Source organism: Prionailurus viverrinus, chromosome A1 (genome assembly GCF_022837055.1).
Source record: "Prionailurus viverrinus isolate Anna chromosome A1, UM_Priviv_1.0, whole genome shotgun sequence".
In the NCBI taxonomy this organism is placed as follows: Eukaryota; Metazoa; Chordata; class Mammalia; order Carnivora; family Felidae; genus Prionailurus; species Prionailurus viverrinus.
This window is the reverse complement of record NC_062561.1, coordinates 117192873-117219456: the sequence shown is the minus strand read 5'-3', so window position 1 is coordinate 117219456 and position 26584 is coordinate 117192873. Positions and strand designations below refer to the sequence as shown.

The 26584-nt window shown below is 46.4% G+C and overlaps 4 protein-coding genes and 1 long non-coding RNA gene across 13 annotated transcripts in view; 3 read left to right on the top strand and 2 right to left on the bottom strand.

Annotated features, from left to right (window-relative positions):
• The first annotated feature begins 86 nt into the window (after positions 1-86).
• Positions 87-5965, top strand: APBB3 (amyloid beta precursor protein binding family B member 3). 6 transcript variants are annotated; one of them, XM_047860619.1, is made up of 13 exons: positions 87-291; positions 539-702; positions 786-862; positions 1425-1485; positions 1728-1880; positions 2003-2130; positions 2383-2388; positions 2563-2677; positions 2818-2899; positions 3142-3225; positions 3493-3608; positions 3742-3933; positions 5408-5965. In XM_047860619.1, exons 1-13 carry the CDS (start codon positions 243-245, stop codon positions 5642-5644), a joined length of 1464 nt encoding a protein of 487 aa, XP_047716575.1. In that variant the 5' UTR covers positions 87-242; the 3' UTR covers positions 5645-5965. The 6 variants fall into 6 exon arrangements, with proteins under 6 accessions (XP_047716575.1, XP_047716557.1, XP_047716552.1 ...); XM_047860601.1 differs by having other exon boundaries at positions 3727-3933; XM_047860596.1 differs by having other exon boundaries at positions 2542-2677.
• Positions 5966-6672: 707 nt separating this feature from the next.
• Positions 6673-12574, top strand: SRA1 (steroid receptor RNA activator 1). The gene is made up of 5 exons (XM_047860678.1): positions 6673-6804; positions 6930-7055; positions 10953-11158; positions 11853-11961; positions 12118-12574. Exons 1-5 carry the CDS (start codon positions 6780-6782, stop codon positions 12315-12317), a joined length of 666 nt encoding a protein of 221 aa, XP_047716634.1. The 5' UTR covers positions 6673-6779; the 3' UTR covers positions 12318-12574.
• Positions 12575-13407: 833 nt separating this feature from the next.
• On the bottom strand, positions 13408-15379 carry EIF4EBP3 (eukaryotic translation initiation factor 4E binding protein 3). Its single transcript, XM_047860698.1, has 3 exons — positions 15144-15379; positions 13911-14084; positions 13408-13762 (listed from the first exon to the last, which is right to left on the bottom strand). Exons 1-3 carry the CDS (start codon positions 15244-15246, stop codon positions 13734-13736), a joined length of 306 nt encoding a protein of 101 aa, XP_047716654.1. The 5' UTR covers positions 15247-15379; the 3' UTR covers positions 13408-13733.
• Positions 15380-15394: 15 nt separating this feature from the next.
• Positions 15395-18476, top strand: LOC125166713 (uncharacterized). Its single transcript, XR_007152510.1, has 3 exons — positions 15395-15573; positions 16941-17012; positions 18354-18476. It is a non-coding gene; the product is annotated as an uncharacterized LOC125166713 (long non-coding RNA).
• A 2692-nt stretch (positions 18477-21168) lies between these two features.
• Positions 21169-26584, bottom strand: part of ANKHD1 (ankyrin repeat and KH domain containing 1) — a 132944-nt gene continuing 127528 nt past the window's right edge. For 2 of the 4 annotated variants that reach the window (XM_047860556.1, XM_047860581.1), the window contains 5 exons: positions 24780-24956; positions 23480-23731; positions 22778-22953; positions 21918-22082; positions 21169-21650 (listed from right to left, as the gene is read on the bottom strand). In XM_047860556.1, the coding sequence (XP_047716512.1) occupies positions 21591-21650; positions 21918-22082; positions 22778-22953; positions 23480-23731; positions 24780-24956 (830 nt within the window). In that variant the 3' untranslated portion in view covers positions 21169-21590. The remainder of the gene's footprint in view (positions 21651-21917; positions 22083-22777; positions 22954-23479; positions 23732-24779; positions 24957-26584) is intronic. The other 2 variants (XM_047860564.1, XM_047860573.1) reach the window with 2 other exon arrangements.

Sequence of the window (26584 nt, the reverse complement as noted above, 5' to 3'; positions counted from 1 at the left end):
ACGGGAACGCACACTCGGGGATCCAGACGTCTGTTTACACGCGCCACCCCTCGGCGGGCGGCGCTGCTCAGGCCCGTCCTTTCCCGCCCCTGGGACCCGGCTCCAACCCCACCCCGTATCTGTGCGGCGCCTGTTGGCCTGGTCAGCGCAGGGAGGCTGGGCTTGCGCGCGCCGCAGCTTCGGAGGTCGAGCTGGGCTGAGATTGCCGGCCGGCAGAGGCCGGCGGGGACGCGGTCGGGGCTATGCTGGGCAAGGATTACATGCTGGCCATCATTCTGGTCAACTGTGATGGTGTGCACGGGGTCCCGATGGGAGGATCGGGAGCTGAGGGGTAACGAGGGAGTTGACGGGGTATGTTTCGGGGTGAGGACCACGGGACAAATGAACCCTGGATTTTTGTGCTGCAAAGGACCTCCTGTACCTCCAGCCTAAGGATTGCCACCTTTGAGATGGAAAGAGGGTTCTGACCGTGTTATTCTGAATCCACTAATATGCCTTTCCAGTCCCGTGTTTCCTCTCCCCGTTTGGTGTCTTGTAGATGACTTGTGGGGGGACCAGAGTCTTGAGGGAGAGCCAGGGCTGCCCCCTGGCTGGAGGAAGATACGCGATGCTGCAGGTACTTACTATTGGCACGTACCCAGTGGCAGCACCCAGTGGCAGCGCCCAACCTGGGAGACAGGAGATGCAGAGGACCTAGGCACGGTAGGTGGAGTGTGTTGGAGGGGGTCTGAACCCATGTGCGGATTTAAGCCTGCTGCTATACCGACCTAGCCCCCTCTCTACAGAGGACGGAAGGGATTTGGGGACTTCGGCCCCCCAAGGGGAGATCCTTCTCCAGCCTGGAGAGCTCACTGGACCGGAGGTAACAGGGATAGGCCAGGCAGAATGAAAGGCTTGGGGTTTCATGGCACTCAGAGATGCAACTGGACCCACATTCTGCATTCAAGCCCAGGTTCTTGGCTCTTTCCCATTTCTTGAGTCTCAATAGTTTGAATTTTGTCCCTAGTTCTGTGCTCTGTATTTTGCTACATGTTTTTTCCTATTCTGGGTACTGACAAATCATGTTCTACATCTTGGCCCTTTCCGGAGGGGGGAGGGTTCCTGACCTGTGTTCTAGAGTCTCTTGTCTCAATTTGGGGTTCTGGTCCACATTTTGTATCCTGTTCCTTATTTGTAACTTTTGTTCTATGTCCAGTATCCTGAATTTTTGCTCAGATTTTAAGCCACACTCTATGTTACATTTAATTAATATGTACTGGGCCCTCTCCCACTCTGGTTTTATACCTCAAGTATAAAACACACTGTGTTCTGCACACTGTGTTTTGGGTCTTATCCCACATCTCATGCCCATCAAGTAGTTGGAGCCTCACCACTGTCCCTTCTGTAGGAGGTGTGGTCCCCTTATGAGCTCTGTTCTGTTCCAGGAACTCTTTGTCCTGGTACGGTGAGGAATCCTACATCCAGAGCATGGAGCCAGGAGCTAAGGTAGTGTCTTGGGCCTGAGAACCAGCCCAGGGAATGGTGGTGGCGGTGGCGGATTGTTCCCAGGGAAAGGTCAGGAGTGGTATTGGGCTGAGAAGAGGTGATCAAAGGTGAAGGGAGCAGGTACTGGAAGGTTTATATGTGTGGAACCTGTGATACCTCCCTTCCTATTCCACCTTCTATTCCACTTCCACGTCTGCCTCTACTCACTCAGGATCTTCCTGTCCTTTCCCCCAACCCATCAGTGCTTTGCAGTCCGCTCCCTGGGTTGGGTAGAAGTACCCGAAGAGGATCTGGTACCAGGGAAGAGCAGTATTGCAGTCAATAACTGCATCCAGCAACTGGCCCAGACTCACAGCCGTAGCCGCAGCCAGCCCCCAGATGGTGCCTGGGGTGAGGTGAGCTGGCTGGCCCTTCAAGGGATTCAGCCCAGGGCCCAGCAGAGGTAGTTGTCGCCAAATTGCCTGTTCTCCATGGCAACCACCTTCATCTGAGCTCCAGACTGACCTTTCTTTGGCAGGGCCAGAACATGCTGATGATCCTGAAGAAGGATGCCATGAGCCTGGTGAATCCTCTGGACCATAGTCTGATACACTGCCAGCCTCTGGTGCACATCCGTGTGTGGGGTGTGGGCAGCTCCAACGGCCGGTGAGGACCCCTACATCCCCCCAAGTGAGAGTTGCTCCTCCCTCCCTCCTGCAGGCTGTGATCCCCACTGATGCTGATCCTCTGTACTTGAACCCCTGGACACAGATCCTCTGACATGGACCCAAGCTCTGCCTCCCCTGCCTGGTCCAGCCCTGGTTGGGGAGGGTGGGCCCAGCTCAGCAGGGACGGATAGGGGAGAGCCTGAGAGACTGGGCTGATTCTCTCCTGTGCTCCCACATGCTTCCGGAACAGTGACAGGTGAGCGACAACCTGGTGCTTTGAGCCCCAACCCTGATCTCCCTGTTCCCTCCCCACCATATCCCTTGCCTGACTTTCCAGTCTGCTGCTGGCACTACAGGCCCCTGTGCCTACCCAGCCTCTACCCTACCCTGGTCACTGCCCCTGCCCCAGCCCCATCTCTGCCCCTGCCAGGGACTTCGCTTTTGTGGCTGGCGACAAAGACAGTTGTATGCTCAAGTGCCATGTGTTTCGCTGTGACGTCCCTGCCAAGGCCATTGCCAGTGCCCTGCATGGGCTCTGTGCCCAGGTAAGGGCCAAGAGTGGGGCAGGAAATGTGGGTAAGGAGCTGGGTCTGAAACTTCCAAGGTGGTTGGGTCAGGGAGGTATTGGCTCCCTTACTTCAGTTCCCCTTTCACTGTATCTCATGCTAGTTGCATTGTGTTTCAGATCTTGTCAGAGCGAGTAGGTGTCAGTGAGGATTCTCCTTCCTCCCTAGACCCCATCTCCCCTGAGGACCTGCCACGGCAAGGTATGGGGAGGGAGGTGCTGCACTGCAGCAACAGGCTACTTTGGTGAAAGTTGGCGTTGTTTAGTCCTGGTTGTTTAGTACTTCTTGGAGATGTGGGACTTCTGATGTGTGCAGGCATCCTAAGCTCTGAATTGGAAGAGCAAGCTTTATGGTTTTCCTTCTACTAGCTCCAGTTCTCTGAAGGGCAGAGAAAGGGGTCATTGAGAGAATGCCCTGGCCCACTTGCTATGTGTATGTTTCAGTGGAGCTGCTGGATGCGGTGAGCCAGGCTGCTCAGAAGTATGAGGCACTGTACATGGGGACCCTGCCAGTCACCAAAGCCATGGGTGAGGACTGAGCTGGCTGAGGGGGTAGGCTGTATGAGGTGAGGGAGAGGGGGTAGGGAAGGATCTACCACCATTTCTCAGAGTACACCCATGGCCCCTGTCTGGCCTAGAATGTGCCACCCTTCCCAACTCAGGATTCTAAGCCCAGCCCCAGCTATTCTAATGCCATCTCTCTGAATCCCAAGTCAGTGAGATGGAGTAGACTCTCCCTGCAGATCCCTTCTTTCTTTATGTCTGGGAGACACCATGGTGGGCATGTCCCCCCAGGCATGGACGTGCTGAATGAGGCCATTGGTACTCTCACCAACCGGGGGGGCCAGGATGCCTGGGTCCCTGCCATCCTCAGCGTGTCTGACTCTCTCATGACTGCACATCCCATTCAGGTACCAGAAGAAGGTGAAGTTGGGGGCTGTGGAGGGGTGGGAGGGATGCTGAGGGGTAATTGCTTGCTGTTGGGAAAGGTCAGTGAGTCCAGCCAGTGCCTGGTCCTCTACTGACTAGGCCTGGTGTGGGCAGGCAGAAGCTGGTGCAGAGGAGGAACCACTATGGCAGTGCCCTGTACGCCTTGTGACCTTTATTGGTGTTGGCCGTGACCCACACACCTTTGGCCTCATCGCTGACCTGGGCCATCAAAGCTTTCAGTGTGCAGCCTTCTGGTGCCAGCCCCATGCAGGGGGGCTTTCCGAAGCTGTGCAGGCTGCTTGCATGGTGAGTCAGGGGCGGAAACGGGTGAGTGGGTTTGCCCTGCAGCTGCTGTACTGGTGATGGGCTCAGGACTGGCAGTTTCTCCAGAAATCACAAACCAGTGATCCCAGGGCTGACCATGGTAAACTACCCTTTTATTTTGCCCGCAGGCTGTCTTTAATAAGTTTAAATTAGTTGCCAATAGTTAGAGCCAGGACATTTCATGTAATAATTGTTCTGGTACTGGGTCCACACATATAAATTTCAACATTCAGCTCTAATCATGTAGGGGCTGATCCTGGTAGGGTGGGCACTGTTTTTCCTGTTTGTCTCATTTAGGTTATTTCCTGGCATCTGTGGGCATTCGAGTGTGGGATGCCTGCACTTTATGAGTTCAGCTTACTCTTTCTTCAATAAATACAAGTGCCTACAGGGTACCAGGAAGCATACTTTGACTTTGACTGATACAGATGAAACAGGCTTTGCCCTCACAGAACACTTAGGTTAGACCAGAGACAGACCAGAAGGGGGTTGTATGCCACAGGATGTTGGGGCTGGCCGCTTAAGGGGCTCAGGAAGGCTACCTGAAAGAGGTGATAGAAAGCTGACAGTTGAAGGTCTTAGGAGGAAGTTAGGCGAAGGGGAGTGGGACAGGTGTGCCAGATACAAGGAACCCCAGCTGTGAAGATGAGAGCAGTAGTTGTGGGTCAGGATATTTCAAAGAATCTAGTATATCTGGAGTGCAAAGGGCAGAGGAGGAAAGTGAGAGACGGGGGCAGGAAGAACAGTAGACACCATGTCATGGAAGAACGTAGAGAATGTGGTGATGAGTTTATTTTGTCTCCAGTCACTTTGAGCCATCAAAGGGTTTTAAGCAATGAATTCACATTTGTGGATTAAGACACCACCTAAGGTACATATGGATAAAAGATTCAGAAGACATGAGAAGAAATAGGACCATTTAGCACCCCCATTGAGTTCAAATGAAAGAAGACTGGGGCAGTTGGTGGGAATGAAGTTTGGGTTGTAGACCTTCTCCTTGACTAGGGAATCCACTTTGCCAGGAGGCAGTCTGCTCCCGTGAAAGCTGGAGAGGAGTCAGCATAATGGTAGGTATGGTTAAGAGCACAGGCTGGTCAGTCAGAAATAGGGATATGAATCCGAATTCTATCATTATTTTTGCCTAGCTGACGTTGGCATTCTCTTTGAACTTAAATTTTGTCATTTGCAAAATAGTAATAACACCTGATCAACAACTTTGGATTAAGTCAGAGTATAAAAATATTTAGCATAGTGTCCAGCCTTCCTTAAATGCTCTGTAAATGTGAAGTTTTGTGTTTGTTACTGAACTACCTGGGAATGCTGTAAGGGCTCAAGATGGGGCCGACTACCAGCCTCATACTGGACTGAAGCCTTGGCCAGTTCCCTGTTCTGCAGAGGCTTTCAGGGAGTCCAGGGCCAGAAAGGAGCTGGATCTTCACATTCCCCTTTTCCCTAGGTTCAGTACCAGAAGTGTCTTGTGGCCTCTGCAGCTCGAGGCAAGGCCTGGGGTGCCCAGGCCCGGGCCCGCCTGCGGCTCAAGCGGACCAGCTCCGTGGACTCCCCAGGAGGTCCCCTGCCCCTCCCCCTGCTCAAAGGAGGGGTTGGGGGTGCAGGGGCAGCCCCTCGAAAACGGGGTGTCTTCTCTTTTCTTGATGCCTTCCGTCTGAAACCCTCTCTGCTCCATATGCCCTAAGTGAATCCAGGAGGACTGGGTAAGGAGGCTCTGGGTCCATGCCCAGCTCTATACCCCTTAATTTTCCAGGGGCCTGTAGCCTCTCTTTCCTTGAAACCTTGTCTGCCTGCCCTCTGGCTCTTGCCCACCCTCTGTTTATTGCCCAATTTATTGAATATTTATAGGGACGATTGAGAGGCCCTGCACCACAACCTAGGCCCCTGGCTGTCCTTTCCTTGGGTCCCTGTGTTCCTTGCCCCTGTCCAGCCCTGGACAGTTGGCTCTACCTCAGCAACACTTTATAGCAAAATCAATACAAATAAAAATCCCTCAGTGACCTCACTGGGTGTGAGTATATTGGGCCTGGGACAGGGTTGGGGGTTAACCCGTATGAGGTGAGTGTCTGTGTCTGTGCTTGGTGTTGGTGGTTGCCTGTAATCACATGAGGGCATGGGTGTGACGGAAATCTGATTTCATTCATTCAACAAATGTATTTTCTAAGGTCTTCTGTGTGCTAGGCACTAAGTGAGTCAGTGGGATATAATAAAATACGGGTTCCACCTTCTGAGACTCAGAAAGGGAGACGAACAAGAGTTAAATAAGATAGAAGATAATATGTGGTACAACTAGGAAATCTCAGGGTTGTGGGAGCACCGCTGGGTTACTCAATCTGGCATTACTCGGCTTCCTGAAGAGTTGACGTCCGTGTCCTGAAGGAAAATGAATACTAGTTACCGAGCCTACAAAGTAGAAATGTGCAGGGCAGTGAACAGAGGTGAGGTGCTAGAATGCCACCTAGCTAGATCACACAGGGACATTTGTGGGGCAGGAGCTTCTGGTGGTTTAAATTTGCTCCTGAGAGCAACTGTGACACGGAGATTGACCCTATGGGGGAATAGGGCTCCTAGAGACGCCTCTTGGAAAACAGCCCCCTTTGGTGCCTTGCGATCAGGGCCCCGATGCCTTATTAGCTGGAGATTTCGAGTTCCTTAGGGAGCTGGCGCAGTGTTCCCACACGGGCTCCCGGCATTTCTGAACTACAGTTCAACCTGGAGGGCTCCTGGCAACCCGCTGGCCCGGGGGACGCCCCAGTCCGGCCCGGTGTGCGGCCGCCCCGGAAGTGACGCGCTGCGCTGCTGACCTTGCGGAAGTGGAGATGGCGGAGCTGTACGTGAAGCCGGGTGAGCGCGGCCGGCGGGCTAGGGGCGCTGGGTTTCCCCCTGCCCAGGCCTGGGGCAGCTACTGCACGGGGGGCGGGCCCTCCATCTCCCCCGGGCTCGCGTCATACGTCCCCTCATCTCCGCAGGCAACAAGGAGCGCGGCTGGAACGACCCGCCGCAGTTCTCCTACGGGCTGCAGACCCTGGCTGGTGGTCTCAAGCGCACGCCGCTCACCAAGAGGGTCGCCGCCTCCCAGGATGGCTCCCCCAGAGGTGCGTGGGGGCCCTTTGCGCGCAGACCAGCCGAGAATGGGCGGAACCAGGGATAAGCTTGGCCCGAGGGCCCATTTTGCTCTTCTGAGGTCTCCCTGAGAGCTTGAGCTCGGTGATGAGGCATAGGGCAGGCCCTTTTCCGAGTCCGTTCTTTACTGCCTAGGTCAATAAATAGTAAGTTTCAAAAAAGAAAAAAAATCTCTTTGCTTTCACCCTAGGGGGATCTCATCCGGACCTACAGCTTTTAATATAGTTTTTATGGTTTTCAAATTTCCAACCTGTAGCTCTTCATGGAATACCATAGTGGTATAACCATTTGTCTCGTTCTGCATCGTCACTTGGTTATATAAGCATCCAGACTTAACGTGTTATTCATTCATTTAATCAGTGTTATCTACTGAGCATCTCTGTGCCAAGCACTGCCTGAGGGCGAACAAGACAAAGGTTTCAGTTTTCATGGAGGCTATGCTTTGGCTTTGGAGATAGACAGATTTCACACACTGGAAACAGCTAGTGCAAAGGCTTTGAGAACAAGTTTGGCAAATTCAGAGACTGAAGGAATACCTAGTGGGTAGAGCACAATGGGCTAGATAAATTAAAATCTGAGAAGTAATTAAAATCTGAGTAGACACCAGACAGTGGGTTTTGTAAACCAGAAAAAGGAGTTTGTATTTTAATCTGTGTAAAGCTGGAAGCCGTTGAGAAAAGTTTAAATCCGAGGAGGGCCGCCTTTACTTCTGAGCATTTCCCATGCCAACAGGTGGGGCTATGGCCCTGAGATGTAGCTCTTTCAGTACCCCTATGTTATTCACACTCATAGCACTGCAGAGGAAGGACACAAACCAGGGTTTCTTCAACCTTGGCACGACTGACATTTTGGGTCAGATAATTCTTTGTGGTGAGGGACCACCCTGTACTTTCTAGGATGTTTTGTAGCATCCCTGGTTTCTACCCATTAGATGCCAGTAGCACTCACCCTGTGGTGACAGCCAAAAATGCCTCCAGACACTTGCCCTGAGGACAAAATCTCCCCAGGTTAAGAAACACTGACTGATGTACATCTTAAAAAAAAAAAAAAAAAAGAACGAAAGAAAGAAAAAAGAAAAAGACCACTGTGTCTGCTGTGTGGAAAACTGGTTTTAGGAAAGAAGTGGAAAGACAAGTGGCTATTATGGAAACATGGGCAAGATTTAATTTGGACAAAAGTGGGAGTATAGAGATGGTAGGAATTGGATGGATGTGGCATATGTTACTGAGGAAATCAGTAACATATAGGATATATGGATATAGGTGAGAGAAAGAGGAATCAATATAACTTAAGTTTTTTGCTTGAGGAGCTGGCTGGTATTGTTCATAAATATGGGAAGGTATAGGGTGGGGGGAATAGGGATTTTGGGGGAAGAGGGAAAGAAAACTTTGTCTTAGTCATGTTAAATTTGGGCTGCTACTGTGAGGAGAGGTCTAGGCCAGAATTACAGAAATGAAACACAATCATATGGATGGTGTTTGATTTCATGGGCTTGAATAAGGTCACTTAAAAAGAATGTGTAGATAGAGGCCTAAAGAGGATCCAACACAGCCCCAAAGCTCTCTAGCACTTCAGGGTTGAGTAGAGAAGAAATTACTAAAGGGGCTTGAAAAAAAGCCAGAGAAAAGAAGTAGGAAGACAACTGAAATTTAATCTGGGAGATAGAGTAAAATTTTGACTCAACCATGATGGATGACGATGAGAGGTCAGGTAGGATAGAGAAAAGGGACCACAGGATTTGTCAAACTAGATTGGACACTGGTGACCTGATAGAAGCAGTCTTTGGAATGATGAAAGTAGAAACCCAGCTGGAACAGGCTGAGGAGGGAATGTGGGAAAAAAAGGAGACAGAACAACTATAGACTAGAGCTCATTCAAGAAATTCTGCTGTGAGGCAGAGAGAAATGAGACTGTGTCCAAGGACAGAATGAGAGGTAAGGGAAGATTGTTGTTTCTAAGATGGCGAACACTAGAGCATGTCTGTATGCCAATGGGCTGATTCTGTAGTGGGAGAAGTGGTGGTGCAGGAAAACAGAATAACTGCAGGAGGGAAGCCTAGAGAAGGCACGATGCCGGCATCAATACAGCTGGAAAGATGGCCTCTGAGAGGAGCAGGAAACCTTCAAACGTTCATCTTTCAGAGGAGGAAGGAAAGTGGCCACAGGTACAGGTTAGTAGAACTGGTGGTGAGAAGATGAGAGAGTTGCTGTTTAACAACCTCTCTTTTCTCAGGGAAGTATGAGGCAGTGTTGGAAGTAGACTGCAGGGAAAGGAAAGGGGGAGAAGGTAGACAAATCGAGAGGGAAAATGTGAAAATGGTTGTGGTGAAGAATGGAAAAACAAGGCAAAGGATAGGAATTCCAGTGTTGGGTACCTTTTGAAATCTGTACCCATGGATTTCAAGTGTAACTCTCAAAAGCTCGGTTCTGTTTTTCCTTCCAGCAAGTGCAGGCAAGTTGGCTTTACCAGGAAAGTGGGTAAATGGGAGGGGATAAGTGAGGGGAGAGTGTTTATAAGGGAGTGATTTTAATGTACCATGAAATATAATTGATGGGGCTGGAAGGATAGGGGAGGTGGTCAGATTTTGGAGATGGCAGTGTTGTGAACAAGACAGAGAGGTGTGAGATGCTAAGGAAGGGGTGGGGAAAATCATCATTGGAGGTGAGGAGCTCAAGAAACCAAGAGGTCAAATATTAGATGAGTTAATCATCCACATAGATGTTGATGCCTAGAATTGATTTTTCTCTTCTAATTTTCTTTTTCCACAGTGCTTTCCACCACCCAATTACTAAAGGCAGAAACCAAGAGTCATCCTTGACGCCTCTCCCTCTCACTCCCAATCCATAAAGTCCTGTCGCTGCCTCCTAAATTAATCTAAAGCCACTTTATTTCCCCTCATCTGCTCTTTCCCTCTGGTCCATGGCAGCCTTCTATTTACTGGTCTACTCCGTTAACCTCTCAACCATTGTACATGCCTCCATTCTTGACCTATTCTCATCCATCTTTCTTGGACCATACAGAGTGATTGTCTTAAGAAACAAGACTAGTCACATCACCCCCTGTGATTTATAAACCTGCAGTGGCTTCCCATTACCATTAGCCCTCAAGACCAAACTCCTCCAAAGCCCTGTAGGGTCTGGACCCTTGCTTGCTTTTCCAGAGATTGCACATACTACTTTCTTCAGTGTTACTAATTTCCAGCCATCCAGGGCTGGTTTGTGTAACTTGAACAAATCAGGACTTTTCCTACCTGTTAGACACTGCCCTTATCTCTGCCTGGTTCACTGTTCCTTCGACTCTTCCTGGATGCATGTACCTCATCCATTAGTTCTTAACTTTGTGAGGACTTTGTTACACAGAAATCTAGCACCTGCACCTATATTATGTACACTGCAACCCTGTAAAGTAAGTGCTACTACCAGGATATCCCCATTTTACAGAAGAGGAATACAAGCTTAGGGGTTAAAGGTAACTTGCTAAATGCCACATAGTGGATGAGCAAGGACAAACTTAGAAGGCACCTCACAAGGCCTTCCTTGAACACTCAGTCTAAGTAGTTCCCTCTAGTATTCTTCTTTTATTACATCATGTTTTCTTTGTAGCATGCAGATTGGGAATTTGTGTGTGTGTGTGTGCATGCGTGTGCTTTCCTTTCTCTAGAATTTCTGCTCTGAGGTTAGGAACCTAATCTGTCTGGTTTAGTACTCTGTCTCTCGTGCTTTGCACATTGCCTCATGGTAGACTTCATAAATACACATTTTTGAATGAATGAGTTGTCCCAGAGAGTAGCCTTCTAGGAGAGATGAAGTTATAGTTGAGCTTCTTACCTGTTTTAGCCATGTTTGCTTGATTCCACTTTCCCTTTCCAGTCCCCACCTCACAGACTTCTACGGGGCTCCCCCCAATGGGGCCTACACCTCCTGTGAGTAAGGCTCCCAGGCCCCCACCTGTGGGGAGTTGTCCTGCCTCCAGTGTGGAGCCAGCAAATTTCTCAGTCACCGAATCTGAAACTCTACTGGAAGACGTGCTCAAACCTTTGGAAGAGGCACTGGAGGATTGCCGCGGTCACACAAAGGTAATAAGCCTTGACACACTAGTGGGTGATAGAAGGACTGCCATCGACAGCCAGATGCAGTGTGGCTCCCAAGGGTAGACCCTCTAATCCTATCAGCATTGGCTTTTACCCAGTTCTGAGTTATGGACTCCCATCAGAATCTGCTAAGGACTTACCAGAAAAATGAACACAGAATTTCAGGTGGGTTCACAGGATTTCCAAAGGACAGTTACGAGGCTGATAGGAACAAGAATTAAATTCATCTCCCATTAGTGATGATAACTTGATTTTCCTACCTCTAGGCCATTCAGAGACCCTGCTGATTCTGTGCTCAGGGAGGGAGAGGGAAACCCTCTTTTTGGATCTATGGTATTTTCTTTGTTCTCTGGAGGCAAGGGATCTGAGGAGTCTAAAAGGAAAGTAACATAGTAAGTTTTACCTCTTTGGTGCTTAGTTTTCTTATTTGTAAAGTTGTACTACAGAATCAGTTTCTGAGGATCTGAGAAACTCCGGAAATTTAAAAATTCTAGCCATACATGCATTTCTCTTCGGAGGAGATCCCTAAGTTTTATGAGAATCTCAATGGGGCTTCTAACCAGATTAAGTGTGAAGTTCCCCGGGGCCTGAGAAAGCAGGTGCTTCCTATCTGGTGTTGCCTTTCCCCTGCCCCTGTTGGGCTGGCAGCACTGACTTGGAGGGGGCTTCTGTCTCTCAGAAGCAGGTATGTGATGACATCAGCCGACGGCTGGCTCTACTGCAGGAACAATGGGCTGGAGGGAAGCTGTCAGTACCTGTGAAGAAGAGGATGGCTCTGCTGGTGCAAGGTACGGGTAGGTCACTTGGTATGGCCTAGAGAACCCCCAATTTGTTGTGGATGGCTGAGCTGGAATAGATGCTGAGGTTCTGACTAGTTGGGAGGAGAGGAGTGGGAGCTAGTTCTTTTGCCCCAAGCTGCTTGTTTAGCCCTTTTCTTTCCTCAGAGCTTTCAGGTCACCAGTGGGAAGCAGCAGATGACATCCACCGCTCACTCATGGTTGACCATGTGACTGAGGTCAGTCAGTGGATGGTGGGAGTTAAAAGATTAATTGCGGAAAAGAGGAATCTGTCTTCAGAAGAAGAGGCCAATGAAGAAAAATCTACAGACACAGCTGAGGAGAACCAGATGGTACCAGGTGTCTAAGAGGTTCCATAATCTTATGGGATCCCTAGACTCACATCATTTCCTATGCCTTGGCAGAGAGGCCTGCTCTCTCTTGGCTCCCTCTTAACCACTTGGGAGACTGCCCCCTTGGGATCCTTGGCCTGATGCACCTACCTCTGGGGGAAGAGGTGCCACCTGGGCCACAGGGAAGTCACTTGTTACCCATAACATACATTTCAATAAAAACATCTCCGTAGTGGGCCAGGGTAGGAGAGATGAGCCCTTTTTGTGCCAAACTGGTCCCCTATGGTGTCCTTGACTGCCCTGCTCCTTGTATACACTGTGGACCTCTGTTCTTCCTTCTTTCATCATGAATGGCCTTGCTAGGCATGATCACTTGCTGCCTGCCATTTCCCCCCAAAATAGACTGAAACACACATTCCTTGCTGGGCTGAGTATCCCTTTTTGGATGACTTCATTTCAGTATGAGAACAGAGGCTCCATAGCAGGGGAGATTTTTCCCTCAAGGAAAGGAGACTGCCTTATTTGTACTCTGTCACCCTTGAGATAGTGCTACAGAGATTGGAACGTAGCTGCATACAATGAAGGAGAAAAAGAGCAGATTGCTGAGATAGGGGATCATGGACTGTGACTTTTGGGGCCTCAATTTGGGCTTGAAAGTATCTTCTAACCCTCTGAGGACAATAGAGCCGTGTGAAGGGGCTACAGAGGTTCAAATCATGCTGGGAAGGGAAGATACAGGTTTTCAGTGTTGTAATAGGGGGCTGATCTTCAGAGGTGGGAGGCAGAAAAGGCATGGGGAGTGACTGGAGAAGGTGAAACCCTGGGGTAGTGCCTCTTTTTTCCCCGCTTTGGAATAGATAGGGAGAGACTGCTGGAGAGGCCCAATTACAGGAAGGCTGCTTCCTGGAAAGGCTGGAACAGCCCTTGGCTGGGGTCAGGCAATTGCTGTTGGGCGGCTCCTGTAGCCTGCCCCCATTGCCTGCCTCAGGCTCTGGAAGTGGGCCCAGTGACAGCTGGGAAGGGGCTGCTGATACTAACCAGGTCTGCTGGGGCGCTCAGCTGTGTGGCTGACATGGCAAGGTCAGTGATGAGGAGAACACTGGAGTCAAGGCATTTCTTTGAATGTTTACTAAGCAGTCAGACAGTGACATACTCCATCCCTCAGTCCCAGCCTCAGTCCCTGATGACGGAGGGCTGGGAGCTGGGAGGAGTACCTACAGACCAAAGGGAAAGTAGAGCTAAGGGCTTGGCAAGTTGCCCACTCCTATCCCTGGTCTAGCTGCTTCAGAATTAAGGGAGGCCTGAAACCAACAAGTCACTCCCTTCCAAATTAGATGAGGCCAACTGGCGTTTGGAATACCCCAGGAAGAGGTGATGGCAGCAGCGTCAAGAGGGATTCCTCTAACTCCACACGGGATCGTCTGCACTGGATCAGATGTCCATTTCAAATTGTGCGTCATCTGGAGAAAGAGAAGGCAGTCGGAATGGTTCCTGGGCTACAAGCTCAGCATCAGTGCAGAAGCCCCTCTCAGCATTAACCTCCCACTCTACTTCACAGGGGCATCTGGACTCCAGGCATTTCTTAATTTTAGGCCCTGCTTTCCTTACCGGGTATCTCTTCCTCTGTCTCCTTCTGCTCCTTCAGCTCCTCCAGCTTGGAGGGTGGGGCTGTTGGAGGAGTTGTGACCCCGGGAATCTGAGGGAGGCAGCAGGGGGGTGTCCGGGCAATGGGTGAGTTCTTGCACTCCAGCAGGAACTTTCGGTCGTAGATGATCCTGGTGCCTGTTGAGGGGTAGGGACTAGATAAGAGGCCAGAGCTTGGGTATGGAGCTGTCTGGGGTGCCACACACAAGACTTTTAGGAAACTGGGAGTCATATTACCCCATGTACTAAAGGGATAGTACTCTGCAGCCCAGCCAGGGTCTTAGCTGAGTAGCCATCACAGCACTTTAAGACTTCCAGGTCTAACCAAGATGTGGTTAAGTGCCATAAGGCAAGTGGGATGCCCAGGGGCTTTTGGTTTAGGATAGGTTCAGGTCACAGTTCTAAGAGGAGCACAAAACCTGGGAGACTTCAGGTGGTTCAGGCTGTTCCTGTCTGGCTCTGCTGGCTCTGGAAGTTCAGGGCTTCGGTGGGGGTGGGGGCCTTATCCCTTCACGCAGTTGGATCAGGAAGCCAAATAACAATATAAAAAGGCGTTTCACCCCTGCTACCACCTGGGTTCTGATAACGTGCAGGGAAAGGCTGTGTTCCTCTGGACAGCTGGTTTCCCCATGAGACACAGGGACATACTGTTCTTATCCTGACCCCTCCCAAGTCCTATCAGGCCCTGTCCCAGCCTAGAGGAACTTGGCCCCAATTCTGTCCTCAAAGGGCCTTACCCTGTTCTTGCCCCTCCCTCCCCTCAGCCTCCACGTGGCAGGAAACCCTGGGTCGGGAGCCCAGCAGCTCAAGATCCCAGGCAGCCAGCCCGAAGATCCTGGCCCCAACTGCCTGAGCCCAGTTGAGCCCGGCTGTAGCTGCTTTGCAAGACCTGGTGCTTCCTGCTGAGGCCACGCTCAGCTGGGGCTTCGGCTCCTACTCCCCGGCGGCAAAGTTGGGAGGTGCGGGTGAGCCAGGCACAGAGTCACCCGGAAGCTAGGCTCAAGGCCATGTTGCATCACTGTGAGGTTTCAGGGTACTGGGCTTCAGTTTCAAACCTCTCTCAGCCCCTGCGGAAGCTACAACGTGCAGAGGGGCCTGCGAATGGAGTCCAAGACCTGCACCTCCGGCCCTCCCTCGAGTCGCACGCACGCGCTGGCCTGCCCAAAGCCCCCGGACCCCCCAGCCCGGCCCGCTGACCTCCTGGGGTAGTGGCGTATAGCGTGCCCCCAGGCGTGGTGCTGTAGCAGTCGGGCAGCCGGTCCCTGCCCCCGGGAATCGGGCAGCTCGTGGATGTGGACATAGCGAACGGGACAAGCAGGAAGGCAATCGGATCGTGCAGAGGACGCGGAGCGCAGCTAAGTCTGAAGCGGACTCAGCGGACCACGTGCGGCCTCAGCAACAACACCAGGACGACGTCACGCCCGGGGCGGGCCACCAGCCGTCACTCAATCCGAGGGTCCCGCCCCACCCGGGAGAGCGCAAACCCGACGCGGAGAAAGCTGGAGAGCCTCAAACCCCAGGCACAAGCCTTCATTTCCTCCCAGCGCATCATTGGCGGGCCTGACGCTGCTGCAGCCACTCAGCTGTTTACTATTTACGGTTTGAGCTGGGCGCCGGGACCAGTAAGGTATGGCACACATTACTGCCATGTGTTAATTCATCCATTCCTCTCAACAGTTTTAGACAGTAAAGCACTATTATTAGCCACATTTTACAGGTGAGGAAACTAAAGCCCAGGGTGGTTAAGTCCCTGGTTCCGAGTCCTATCTTGTGGGAGGGGGAGCTGGGTTTCAGACCTGAGCGTATCTGATTCCAGAGCCTGTGTCCTTCACAGCTGGTCACTGCCTCCCATCAGTCAACTACGGTATATAGGGTCAAAAGTGGCCCCATGGTCTGGTGCACAGCAAGAAGGGAAAGGTCAGGGAGGGAGAGTGGGCTTTTTGGAAGAAGTGATACCTCGACTGATTAAAGGATGTGTAACTGTCAGAGGCCTGTCCTTTCATCTCGCTGCCACAGCTAACCTCAGGAAACTAAAAAAGGGCAGGGGGCTGGTGAGAAGAGCTTTGTCTTTAGCCCTCTAGAAAGGAAGATCAGAGAGGCTGGCCTTAGAAGATTTTTTGATGTAGGCACAGTGATATGAAAGGAGGCGGGAGAGAGGTGGTGGAAGAGTAAGTACTAAGCCTAGTACCTACATATACTAAAAATCTTGATTTGGGGCACCTCAGTTGGTTGAGCGTCTGACTTTCGCTCAGGTCATGATCTCATGGTTAGTGAGTTGCAGCCCCACATTGGGCTCTGTGCTAATAATGTGGAGCCTGCTTTGAATTCTGTCTGCCCCTCTCCTGCTAGCACACACACTCTCAAAATTAAATAAACACCACAGAAAATCTTGATTTGATCCACTTCTCTTCTGACTTCCTCAAAATCAGCATTACCACCTACCCCATTAAGTATGGACCACAGGACTTCCTGCATATGTCAGTATTAATGTTACTTCAGTTCTGGCTTCATCTGATTTTCCCTTAGCTCTGATTTTTACACTCATTAAAAAAAAGTTGTATTTTAGGGTTGGCTGCTGGCTGGGTGGCACAGTCAGTTAAGCATCGGACTTCAGCTCAGGTCATGATCTCAAGGTTCCTGAGTTTGAGCCCCTCGTTGGGCTCTGTGCTAACAGCTTAGAGCCTGAAGCCTGCTTCAGGTTGTCTCCCTCTCTCTCTGCCTCTCCCCTGCTTGTGCTCTGTCTCTGTCTCTCTCAAATATAAATAAACATCAAACATTTTTTTAAGTTGTATTTTAATAACTCAGTGCTTCTCAAATTTTAATGTGCACCTAAGATTCTGGGTTTTTAATAAGATTCCAGGTGATGCGGTCCCTTAGGTCTGTAGGTCCTTAGAGTAACACTTCAGGTAGCAAGAATATGTATATTTTATTGTTTCCAAATTGTTTTCGAGTTTCTTACAAAGTGGTGTATGCCTAAAAGAAGTGTCTTGACAGTGCCGGAGGGTAAGGCCTGGGAGCAGATTGTGGGAAGCCGTCTATCAAAACTCAGCTTCTAAGTTGAGTGAGGTAAGTCTGGTTGGGGGAGAGAGGGATGGGCTGGAGGACAGTGAGACTGAAGGTGAAGATTCTAGCCTAGTGAAATGGAGTGGGCAGAAGAGCAGTGGCTGTAAGGATGGAGAGAAATGGACAGGAGGGGGGAAGATAAGATGATTGATTAAGGATGGAGTGAGGGTGAGGGAGCTAAGCTAGGATAATTACCAATCTTCTGACTTGAGAGCCTTGGTAGTATAACAGGGAAAACATGAGATGCCTATCTTACATTGGGGAATGCATATTCTGTGTGGAATGCTGAGCTGGAACAGCACAGTAAGGAGCTAGATACATGGGTCTGAGGCTCAGGGGGAGAAATCTGGGCTAGTGATTCACATCTGGGTGGAGTGAAATCCAAGAGTGTGGGATAAGATCACCTGGACAGAAGATACAGCCTACAAAGAGGCCTGAGCCCATCAACAACATTTATTTAAGGGGTAGTAGAGGAAGGGGATTCACCAAAAGAGACTGAGAAAGACCAGTGCAAGGAGGAGACCTAGAAGAGAAGTGTAAAATGTTTTCAAGAAGGATCAGTGTGGAAGTGAGGTCACCCTTCTGTTAATTTCTACTACAAAGCAATAGCAACAGCTAATACTACTGTAATACTACTGCTAGGAGCTTAATTTTGAGGTGCTGTGTGCTTTAAGGGCTGGGGAACTAGAGACAGGTTGTTGGCTTGAGAGAGAAAGTCAGATATATCATGCATGCAGAGTCTCAACACTGACTTCCCATTAGAATATGGGAGTTTAAAACTAACAAGCAGGGGTGCCTGGGTGGCTCAGTCAGTTGGGCATCTGACTTCAGCTCAGGTCATGATCTCACAGTTTGTGGGTTTGAGCCCCGCGTCGGGCTCTGTGCTGACAGCTCAGAGCCTAGAGCCTGGAGCCTGTTTCGGATTCTGTGTCTCCCTCTTTCTCTGCCCCTCCCCTGTTCATGCTCTGTCTCTGTCTCAAGAATAAATAAACATTAAAAGAACAAAAAAAAAAAAAAAACAACAAAAAACCCAAAACAAAACAAAAAAATAAAACTAACAAGAAAAAAGCCCTGCGCCCAGGCTCCAAGATGTGATTAAGCCTATAAGGGAGTATCAGGTCCCTGCTACCAGACAAAGTACTTTGGACTTATACCAATACCATGAGGATAAAACAGGAGGTAAAACATAATCACAAAATAGGTTGGCAATCTGATGGTAAGACTCATGATCCTGTTTTCCAAATCTGGTCTTGGAGCCCAGCCTTCTGTTCTTTATTGGAAGTGGTCTTAATACATATAAGTCTGGGTACTTAAAACCATCTTTCCCTCATTTATTTGCTACAGGAGAAAGTAAAGGTGAAGAATCTGCCCGATGGCAAATGGTGACAAATGTTTAAGGATGAACAGAAAACAGTGTTATCAGAGCCCCTCACCCCAGGACAGGGTCCACTGGGAAGACGTCACAACCAGCAACACTTCTTGGTAGAAGAGATCTAGGACTGGTTAGAGAACAACATGTTCAGAAGCTGTTTTCCTACAGGCTTATTTGCCACTTCCTGGGTTTATAGTGTGGTCCAAAGGTCTTAAACAGTGGGACAGAACCAGGTTTACTAACTATTCCTTTTGGTTTGGCTTGAAACTATAATATGACTAGCCTTTCCCCTTCTAGAAGCTTTGAGGATGAGAGGAGGATTTGGCCAGAACCTACAAGAACAGATGAAAATTGTAGTTCTGAGTCCTGAGATTTCTTACCTCTGGTTGGGAGAGGCCACCATTGGCTGTCCAACTCTCTTCTTCGTTCTGGTTAGCTGAGGTGATAGGATTTCCCCTTTGAGAGCAGGGACTGAAGGAAGCAGACTGGCCTATAAAAGGGCAAGTCAGCACACTGTAGCCACAATAGGTTTAAAGGGTCTTAAAACATCAATGATTTTATTGGTGGTCGAATTTTATTACATTAAATACTACTTGCAATAAGTGGGTCCAGAAACCTTGATGATATAGTTTTATTCCTTGAAAGAGCTGTTATTCTCATTCTGATGGGGTTTGATCTATGCCTCAGCAGGACATTTCTTAATGATTTGAAGTCTCACTATGAATGTGCAAGGTTTTCTTCTGCCTCTGTTAAAATCTCAAAATCAGTACTGTTCCCCACAATAGCAGGCTTCTGATTCCATGTGAGAACCAGTGGTAGTGGCTCTCAAACCTCAGTAATGTAAACATTCTATTCGTTTCCAGTATTCCCATACCATATATCCATTTCACAAGAAAAAGAAGTGTTAGCACTGAGAGACACTTTTGAGTTCATTTACGTTCAATTTTATTTTTAGATGAGGAAAGTGAAGCCCAGAAATGAAAAAGGACTTGCCTAAGGTCATAGAGCTTCAAGCGGCAGAAATGAAAACAGAATTTAGGCCTCTCTTATTCCACTGCACCCATGCTGCCTCCCCCCAGATCCCTTGTATATTTTGAAAGTAATTAAATTCTTACCTGAGCTAGGTTTAATCCAAGGTTCAGGTTGGTAAAATAGCAGTAAAGTAATGCCAGGAAGAGGCAAGACAGAGGAAGAAGAGATTATAGCAGGCAAAATGGGTTGGGGAGGAGGGATCCAAATAGAAAAGAACACAGTGCTGGTAGGAGGGCAGGGAGGAGGGTATCCTGAGTAACTACTACCAACTGCACAGCTCCTGTTTCTTCCTAATCCTCCTAGGGGTTTCTCATAATTGTCCCCTCTACTCATGGATTATAGTTCCTGACCTGAGATAAAATTTCTTATCCTGTTATACTCAAGGTGCAGAAGACAGGGTTAAGGGCTCTCCCAGATAATTCAAATGCATTGTAGATTGTTAAGATAGGAAAAACATTTTTGTCCCACTGAATAATTTACTTAATATTATCTGTCACTAGTATATGTTTCACCAAGAGTAGTTTCATTCATTTTACTATTAGGTGATTTTTGTTGTTGTTGTTAGTGGTAAATACAAAGAGCAAGGTGTACAGGTGACCCAAGGGGTCTTTTGTCACCCTCAAGGTAAAGGCATCTCTTGAAAATACTTGATTTGGTTATCAAGCACTAAAAAAGCAGTAACTTCAACATGTGTGATACTTTTCAAATCCATTCAAAATAGAAAATAAGAAATGAGCTTAAAGACTCATATGTAAGATGATAGGGAAAACGAAAGAATCAGGTATGTCTAACACAGAACTTGGTGTGTCCCATTTAGTGGTGGCTTTAGGAGCCAGGGAGGTAAGATTAAGAACTCCTGTTGGTATGAAAGTTGAAAAGTGCTGCTTGTAATGTTCTGCTGCTAGTTATTTTAATTTAATTTTTTACACATTCTTCTTTGCCTTGACACATGTTTTGACTTCTCTATTGGCCTTACGTTTTTTTGTTTTGTTTTGTTTTCTGGATTGCCTATCCATAAGACCAGGACACTCTACTATATTAAAACGTGAATAAGTTGATGACTGTTCTTTTCAGAGGCTTGTTTTTCCTTCTCTATTGCATCAGATTCTTGGCATAGCCTATAGTTTGGCCAAAGCAATCCATTCTAGTGTTCCTGTGTTTAGCTTGTTAAACATATTGGCTCTTCATACTTGGGGCTGTGGAACTAAGTCCAGAATTAGTTACATATTTATAAACATTACTCTGCTGATTCAACAATACAACAGCATTACAGGAGGTATTCCCACCCACTCCTATGTCCCAACCCAAATAAAACATAAAACACTATAACAAAATAATCTTTAGATAAAAATCAGGAAGCACAAAAGGAACCTGAAGTTGATGATTTGGGTGTCCCTACGTTTGTTCAGTGTCACCTGATTGCAGTCCTATTGTTCTTATTGACACTTGTGATCCATAAAGAGCTAAACTTCGCAAAGGCCTATCTGCTAAAGTCAGGTAAGACACATTGCAGGGGCTTAAAACTTTCCCACTTACAAAATGATAGGGAAGAGAACGAGAAAACAAGGAATGTTTAACACAGAACAGGTAGTTAACTAATCTTCAAAATGCTTTTTCAAGGCAGTCTAAAAATGATCTCCAAGCATAAAATGTGAGATGCCTGTTAGAAGTAGAGTATTAACAACTTGGTTCAATAGGATTGTGGATTGGGTAATACCTGCATGACCACTGAAAGGATCACACCCCACTTCTAAACACTGTTCATCTTTTTATTGAATATTCTGGTAAATATTTCACATTAATACAGGCTACATTAAGTAGAGCCACTATATGACAAGAAATTTACTCAACTTTTTCCTTTTAAGTATGTAAACAATTGTACATGTATTTACCACCCTAAAAGGTTGAAACATGTAATCATCTAATTCTCTTCTGCATACAAGTAGCATTCAGTATGTTTAGCCAAAGCACTAAGTTCAAAATGGCTAAACTAACCAGAGAACATAATCAGGTGGATAGGAAATCACTTTGTTCTTATACAATGGGCAATCAAATTTCCATTGCTAAGCCTCAGAGAGAATTTCTTAGTTAGGCACATTAAAAAAAAAAAAAAATCCCCAGGGTTCTTCCAAGGTCATAGGTTTCTCAAACAAGGCTAAAGAGTAAGACCTTCTAACTTAGTTGACATATTTGAGATGCATGTTTCCAATATGAGGAGCCCACGTGCCAGGCCAAATCTGAAAAGGGGGAGGAAAAATTGGAATTTCTAATTAGGAATCTTTAGACATTTACAAAATGAATATATAAATGCAATGGCAATTCACTGTTTGTGCCTAGGAAGAATACACATACATGAGATAAAATGTTTAGTAGCATCATATAGATATCAAAAATCTTAATTCAGATGAAGGTGGTCGGATGTCATTTTGATATTTAGAATTTGTAATACCCAAAGAATTAAAAGAATGACATGTCAAAATAAAAGACCTTTAAGTCCATTTTACCTGCTGGGCATCAGTGCATTCAGTTGAATTTTGAATAACTTTTATCATAGGGTTCCAAGCAGGATCTGGGTTGTGAAGTCCATTAAACAAGGGTCCTCCGGGAACATCAGCAAGCTGAGGATGAGAGGGTATTATGGTGCCTCCATACATGGAAATTGGCAGACCCTATGATAGCAGAAAGAAAGGTTTAATCCTGAAGTGATTATAAAGGATGATTCCATTAATACCAGCTTAGTTCTTTCTAATTTCCCTTCCTCCACAGAACTACAGAGGATCCTTTAAATACAGCATCATATGGTATTGAGAAATCAAAAGTGATAACCTGAAATAGCAACACTTTTCAACAATAAGAAAAAAACCCAACCAATGAAATCCAACAGCAAATCATCAGGCAATTTCCCAACTTTGATGAACACAGATAATACCCTCAACTTTTCCGTATTTTAGTTTCACCAATGAGCTTGTGCTAAGAAGAAGAGGGAAACCCTACTTGGTTGCCTACAGCCACAGTCTGGCTTTAGGGCAGTCAGAAAATTCTGATAGCAGACAACAGGGCATTGGGGAGCTCACAGCCAACTTTGTAGAGGGGCAGAGGCCTCTCTCAAAGCTGTGGCAGCAAAACCCAAAGCTGAGAAGTCTAAATGTCTCAGGTTTTTTGAGAGGAGGGAAGCATCCTCAGCATAGTTTGAGGACAAACTACTGTAGCCAACATAACTTACTTTTGAAATTGGGCAAAAGATCTGGCTAAGTCATGGAAACAAACTCATTACACCCAAAGGGAGAATTATTTCAGTATAAACTATTCCTTAACATTGGCTGGCAAAGTGTTAAACACGTTACAATGATGTTTGTTGACTCACTTTAGAAAAATCCAGAAAACTGCTTGCCATAGGTTGATGAAAAATGTTAGAGGGGGCTACCATTCCAGAATCATCTCTCTCCATTGGTTGATGCTGGGAGAATGTGCTTGGGTCTGACAACTGTTGATGCATTGGATGGTTTCCTATCACAGACTGTGACCAACCTGATAAGCCTTCTGGAAAGAAGAATTGAGGACAGGGTTTGATATTTATTTGGCTAAAATGACAAAATATTACTAATCTTTTTTTCACACTAAATTTTATCGAACTCTTTCCTATGAGAAGCTCAGTGCATGTTCATGACAATCTTTGCAAGCCAAAAAAAACCAGTTCCTGGAAAACTGGGTGAAGTCCTTTGAATACCCCAAATACTCTACCTAGTCCTTCAAAAGAGTAAATGCTCTCTAGAAGAACTCAAATGATTATCCCATTCTATATTGGAAAGCTTAAGAGGGAAAGGAAATATGCATTGAATCTTTTATGTCTAATCTATACTTATTATTATTATACATATTATATTATTATGTATAAAGGAAGCTAACATTCCAAACTCTGAAACTGAATTCTTCAAAGGTATATACACCCCTACTGATCATTAAGTGTAGGAACTAAGCTGTTTTGTTTTAAGGAACTAAGTTATCAGGGCAAAATCCCACAACTTACTTGAGCTATCCCTCCAGACAGAGGGCAAGGTAACTATACCTGACATAGCGTTGACACCAAATGACCAGATTCCACTGTGTCCAACAGGAGCGACAAAACTGGTCCCCACAGGGGCTTGTGCAACAGACCCTCCTTGCCGAATCCGGGCTAGTCTCTCTGTTCCAATGGGGGGAGGTATCTTTCGATCTTGACTGGCACTGCCTCCTTTTGGTTGGCCCAATGTAGGTGGGGCAGAGGTGGCTGAAAGAGGTGAAGATGATCCCGAAGAAACAGATGGAATAGGAGAGTCACCTGGTGGCAAAATATTTCTCTATTGTTTTATTACATTAAAAACTAATTATAAGAATATGAGAAACCTTGTTGGAAAGATCACAACACGGGTTCTGTAAAGAAAAATTTCATTTTATAAGATCATTCAAATGCAAATATGTAAGTTGTATGAATATTTTGTTACTTCTGTGTATAGTGAGTATAAACAAATAGTCTAAAATTTTTTTTCCAGATTGATGAAAAAGCTAGAAGGAAGGCCTAGAATAGGAATAGGAGTAATTCTTATTGTAGTTCTAAATAATCTTCTCAAAACATATATTGTACGATTATGTAAAACATAATTTTAAACTAACTCAAATGTGGCAATGTTTGTATAGTAACTAGCATATTGTCTGGAAAAAAGCTGGTGGCCCTCTATACTTGGCTGTTTTCTTTTGCGTCTTTCCACAACCCTTTTTCCTCCGTAAGGAAGAAAGGTTAATGTTAGCAAATATCTTGGATTCAATTCATGACTTGGTTTCTTACTGGGATTCTCAGGTCATGGTGGTAATTTTCCTTGTCAAAAGGGCCAATACTCATTGACTATGTCATGATGCTCATTAAAAAATTGAATCCTGTTCAAGTACCATTAGAACTTCATCTGTTCTGAATGTTGCAATAACTAAGAATAAAGGAATACTGTCCCTTATAAATGGCACTATCATATGGTTTCTAAAATATAAAAATAAACTAAGAAATCATACCAAACTGAATAGATACATGAATTGACTTCTTTGCAGACTTAAGAAATTATTTTGCAATACTATCCTCGAAGGGTCCTTCCTTTTATAAAACTACTTGTAGTACTTCTTCTCTTGATTCTTGACCCTTCTCCAGTTTTTTATCCCACAAATGACTGATAATTTTTGACATGACTGCAGTACAAACCTTTGGTATCTGCATACCATCATACCATTGACTTTAGTTTACTAAACTTTAGTTTACTGAAGTTACTATGCAGAGTTCCCTGAGACAAATGGTTAATAACTTATTCAAGACTCTTTGAGAAGAGTTTCTCCAGGATTCCTACATGAGTTTGAGGCGCTTGTCCAAGGATGGGGAGAAAAATGTTGTCTGTTGAAACTTGGAGTCCCAACAGGAGCAGGCCCTTGCAGGAAAACCCGAGTTCCTGGTATGCCGGAAAAACTCGTCAGGGGAGCAGAAGAGGAAGATGGGGAGCTGCCGGATGGGTCAATGGATGGTAAGCCTGAAATAAAACAGGTCCAGACATCAAATCAGCCAAGGCTTGAACATGGAAAGCCCTAACTTTACTTAATTCCTTTTTAAAAAAGAAGAAAGCATACAGTTTACTTTTGTAGATCACAGCAAAATAATCCATTTATGTGACACTGTATTATGGCCCAAACCCATTTTTTTCTTGCAGTCCAGAAGAATATCACTAAACAGCACTAAATATAGAAGAATGCAATGTTTTTGTTGTTGTTTTGAGAGTGCACAGGAGCAGCAGGGGGTGGGGAGGAGGCACACAGAGAGAGAGAGAGAGAGAGAGAGCGAGAGCGAACCCTCTGGGGATTCTCTCTTTCCCTCTCTCTCTGCCTCTCCCCTGCTTGAGCGCTCTCTCTCAAAATAAATAAATAAACATTGGAAAAAAAAAAAAAAAGAGAATGGCAATCACCTGGGGGCTCCTGGGTGGCTCAGTTGGTTAAGTGTTGGGTTCTTGATTTCTGCTCAAGTCATGATCTCAAAGTTGTGAGGTTGAGCCCTTGTGTTGGACTCTGCGCTGTTAGTGCAGAGCCTGCTTGGGATTTTCTCTCTCTCTCCCTCTCTGCCCCTCCCCTGCTCATTCACTCTCTCAAAATAAATAAACATTAAAAAAAAAAAAAAGGCAATCACCTGGAATAATGTTCTGGATAAATCTCAAAGCTTTCACTAGAGGGGACATGCAATGAGAGCATGCTGTGACTGAGTGGTCCCCATCAGTAATTTCTGCTTTTCCTTTTGTGGAAAATCTAAAAGTATAGCTGTTCATCTACATAAATACAGTTGTCTCCTATGGAAGATGAATAACACAATCTACCAATGTTTCCTTCCTAATGAGGAAAAGCATACTATTAAAGATAAATATTCCATTTGATACAAAAAATCAACAGTTGCAAACTATATCAAAGTTTCTATCTAGTTTGTGTAAATCTGAATTCAGCAGTCTTCTCAAATGCCACTGCTGTTTCTAGAGAATGCATCGGGGAAAGGGAACAGGTGTGTGCAAAAGGATTATACGTACTCATTTCAGGAAAAAAAATAGTTAAAATCAACATGAAAAACTGTCAAACTTCTCTCAAGCAGTTCTTCATCCATTTAAAGTATATGGTTCAAAGGCTTTTAGCAGATTCACAGAGTTGTACAACCATCACTGCAATCAATTTTAGAACAGTTTTGTCTTCCCTAAAAGAAACTCTGCACCCATTACCTGTAACTCCCCATCGTCCTTTACTCCATATCCCCACCTCTAAGCAACCACAGTAGATTTACCTATTCTGGAAATTTCATATAAATAGAATTATACAGTATGTGATCTTTTTGAGACTGCCTTTCTTTCACTTAGCATCAGGTATTCAATGTTCATCAATGCTGTAGCATGCATCAGTACTTCATTTCTTTTTACTGCTGACTAATAATCCCATTATATCAATACACTACATTTTGTTTCATATTTATCAGTTGATGGACTGTGGGCAATTTCCACTTTTGGGTTATTATGCTGCTATGAACATTTGTGTACCAGTTTTTTTGTGTAGATATAGGTTTTCTGTTGGGGAGACCTAAGAGTGGAATTACTGGATTGTATGGTACCCTTGTGTAACTTTATGAGGAATT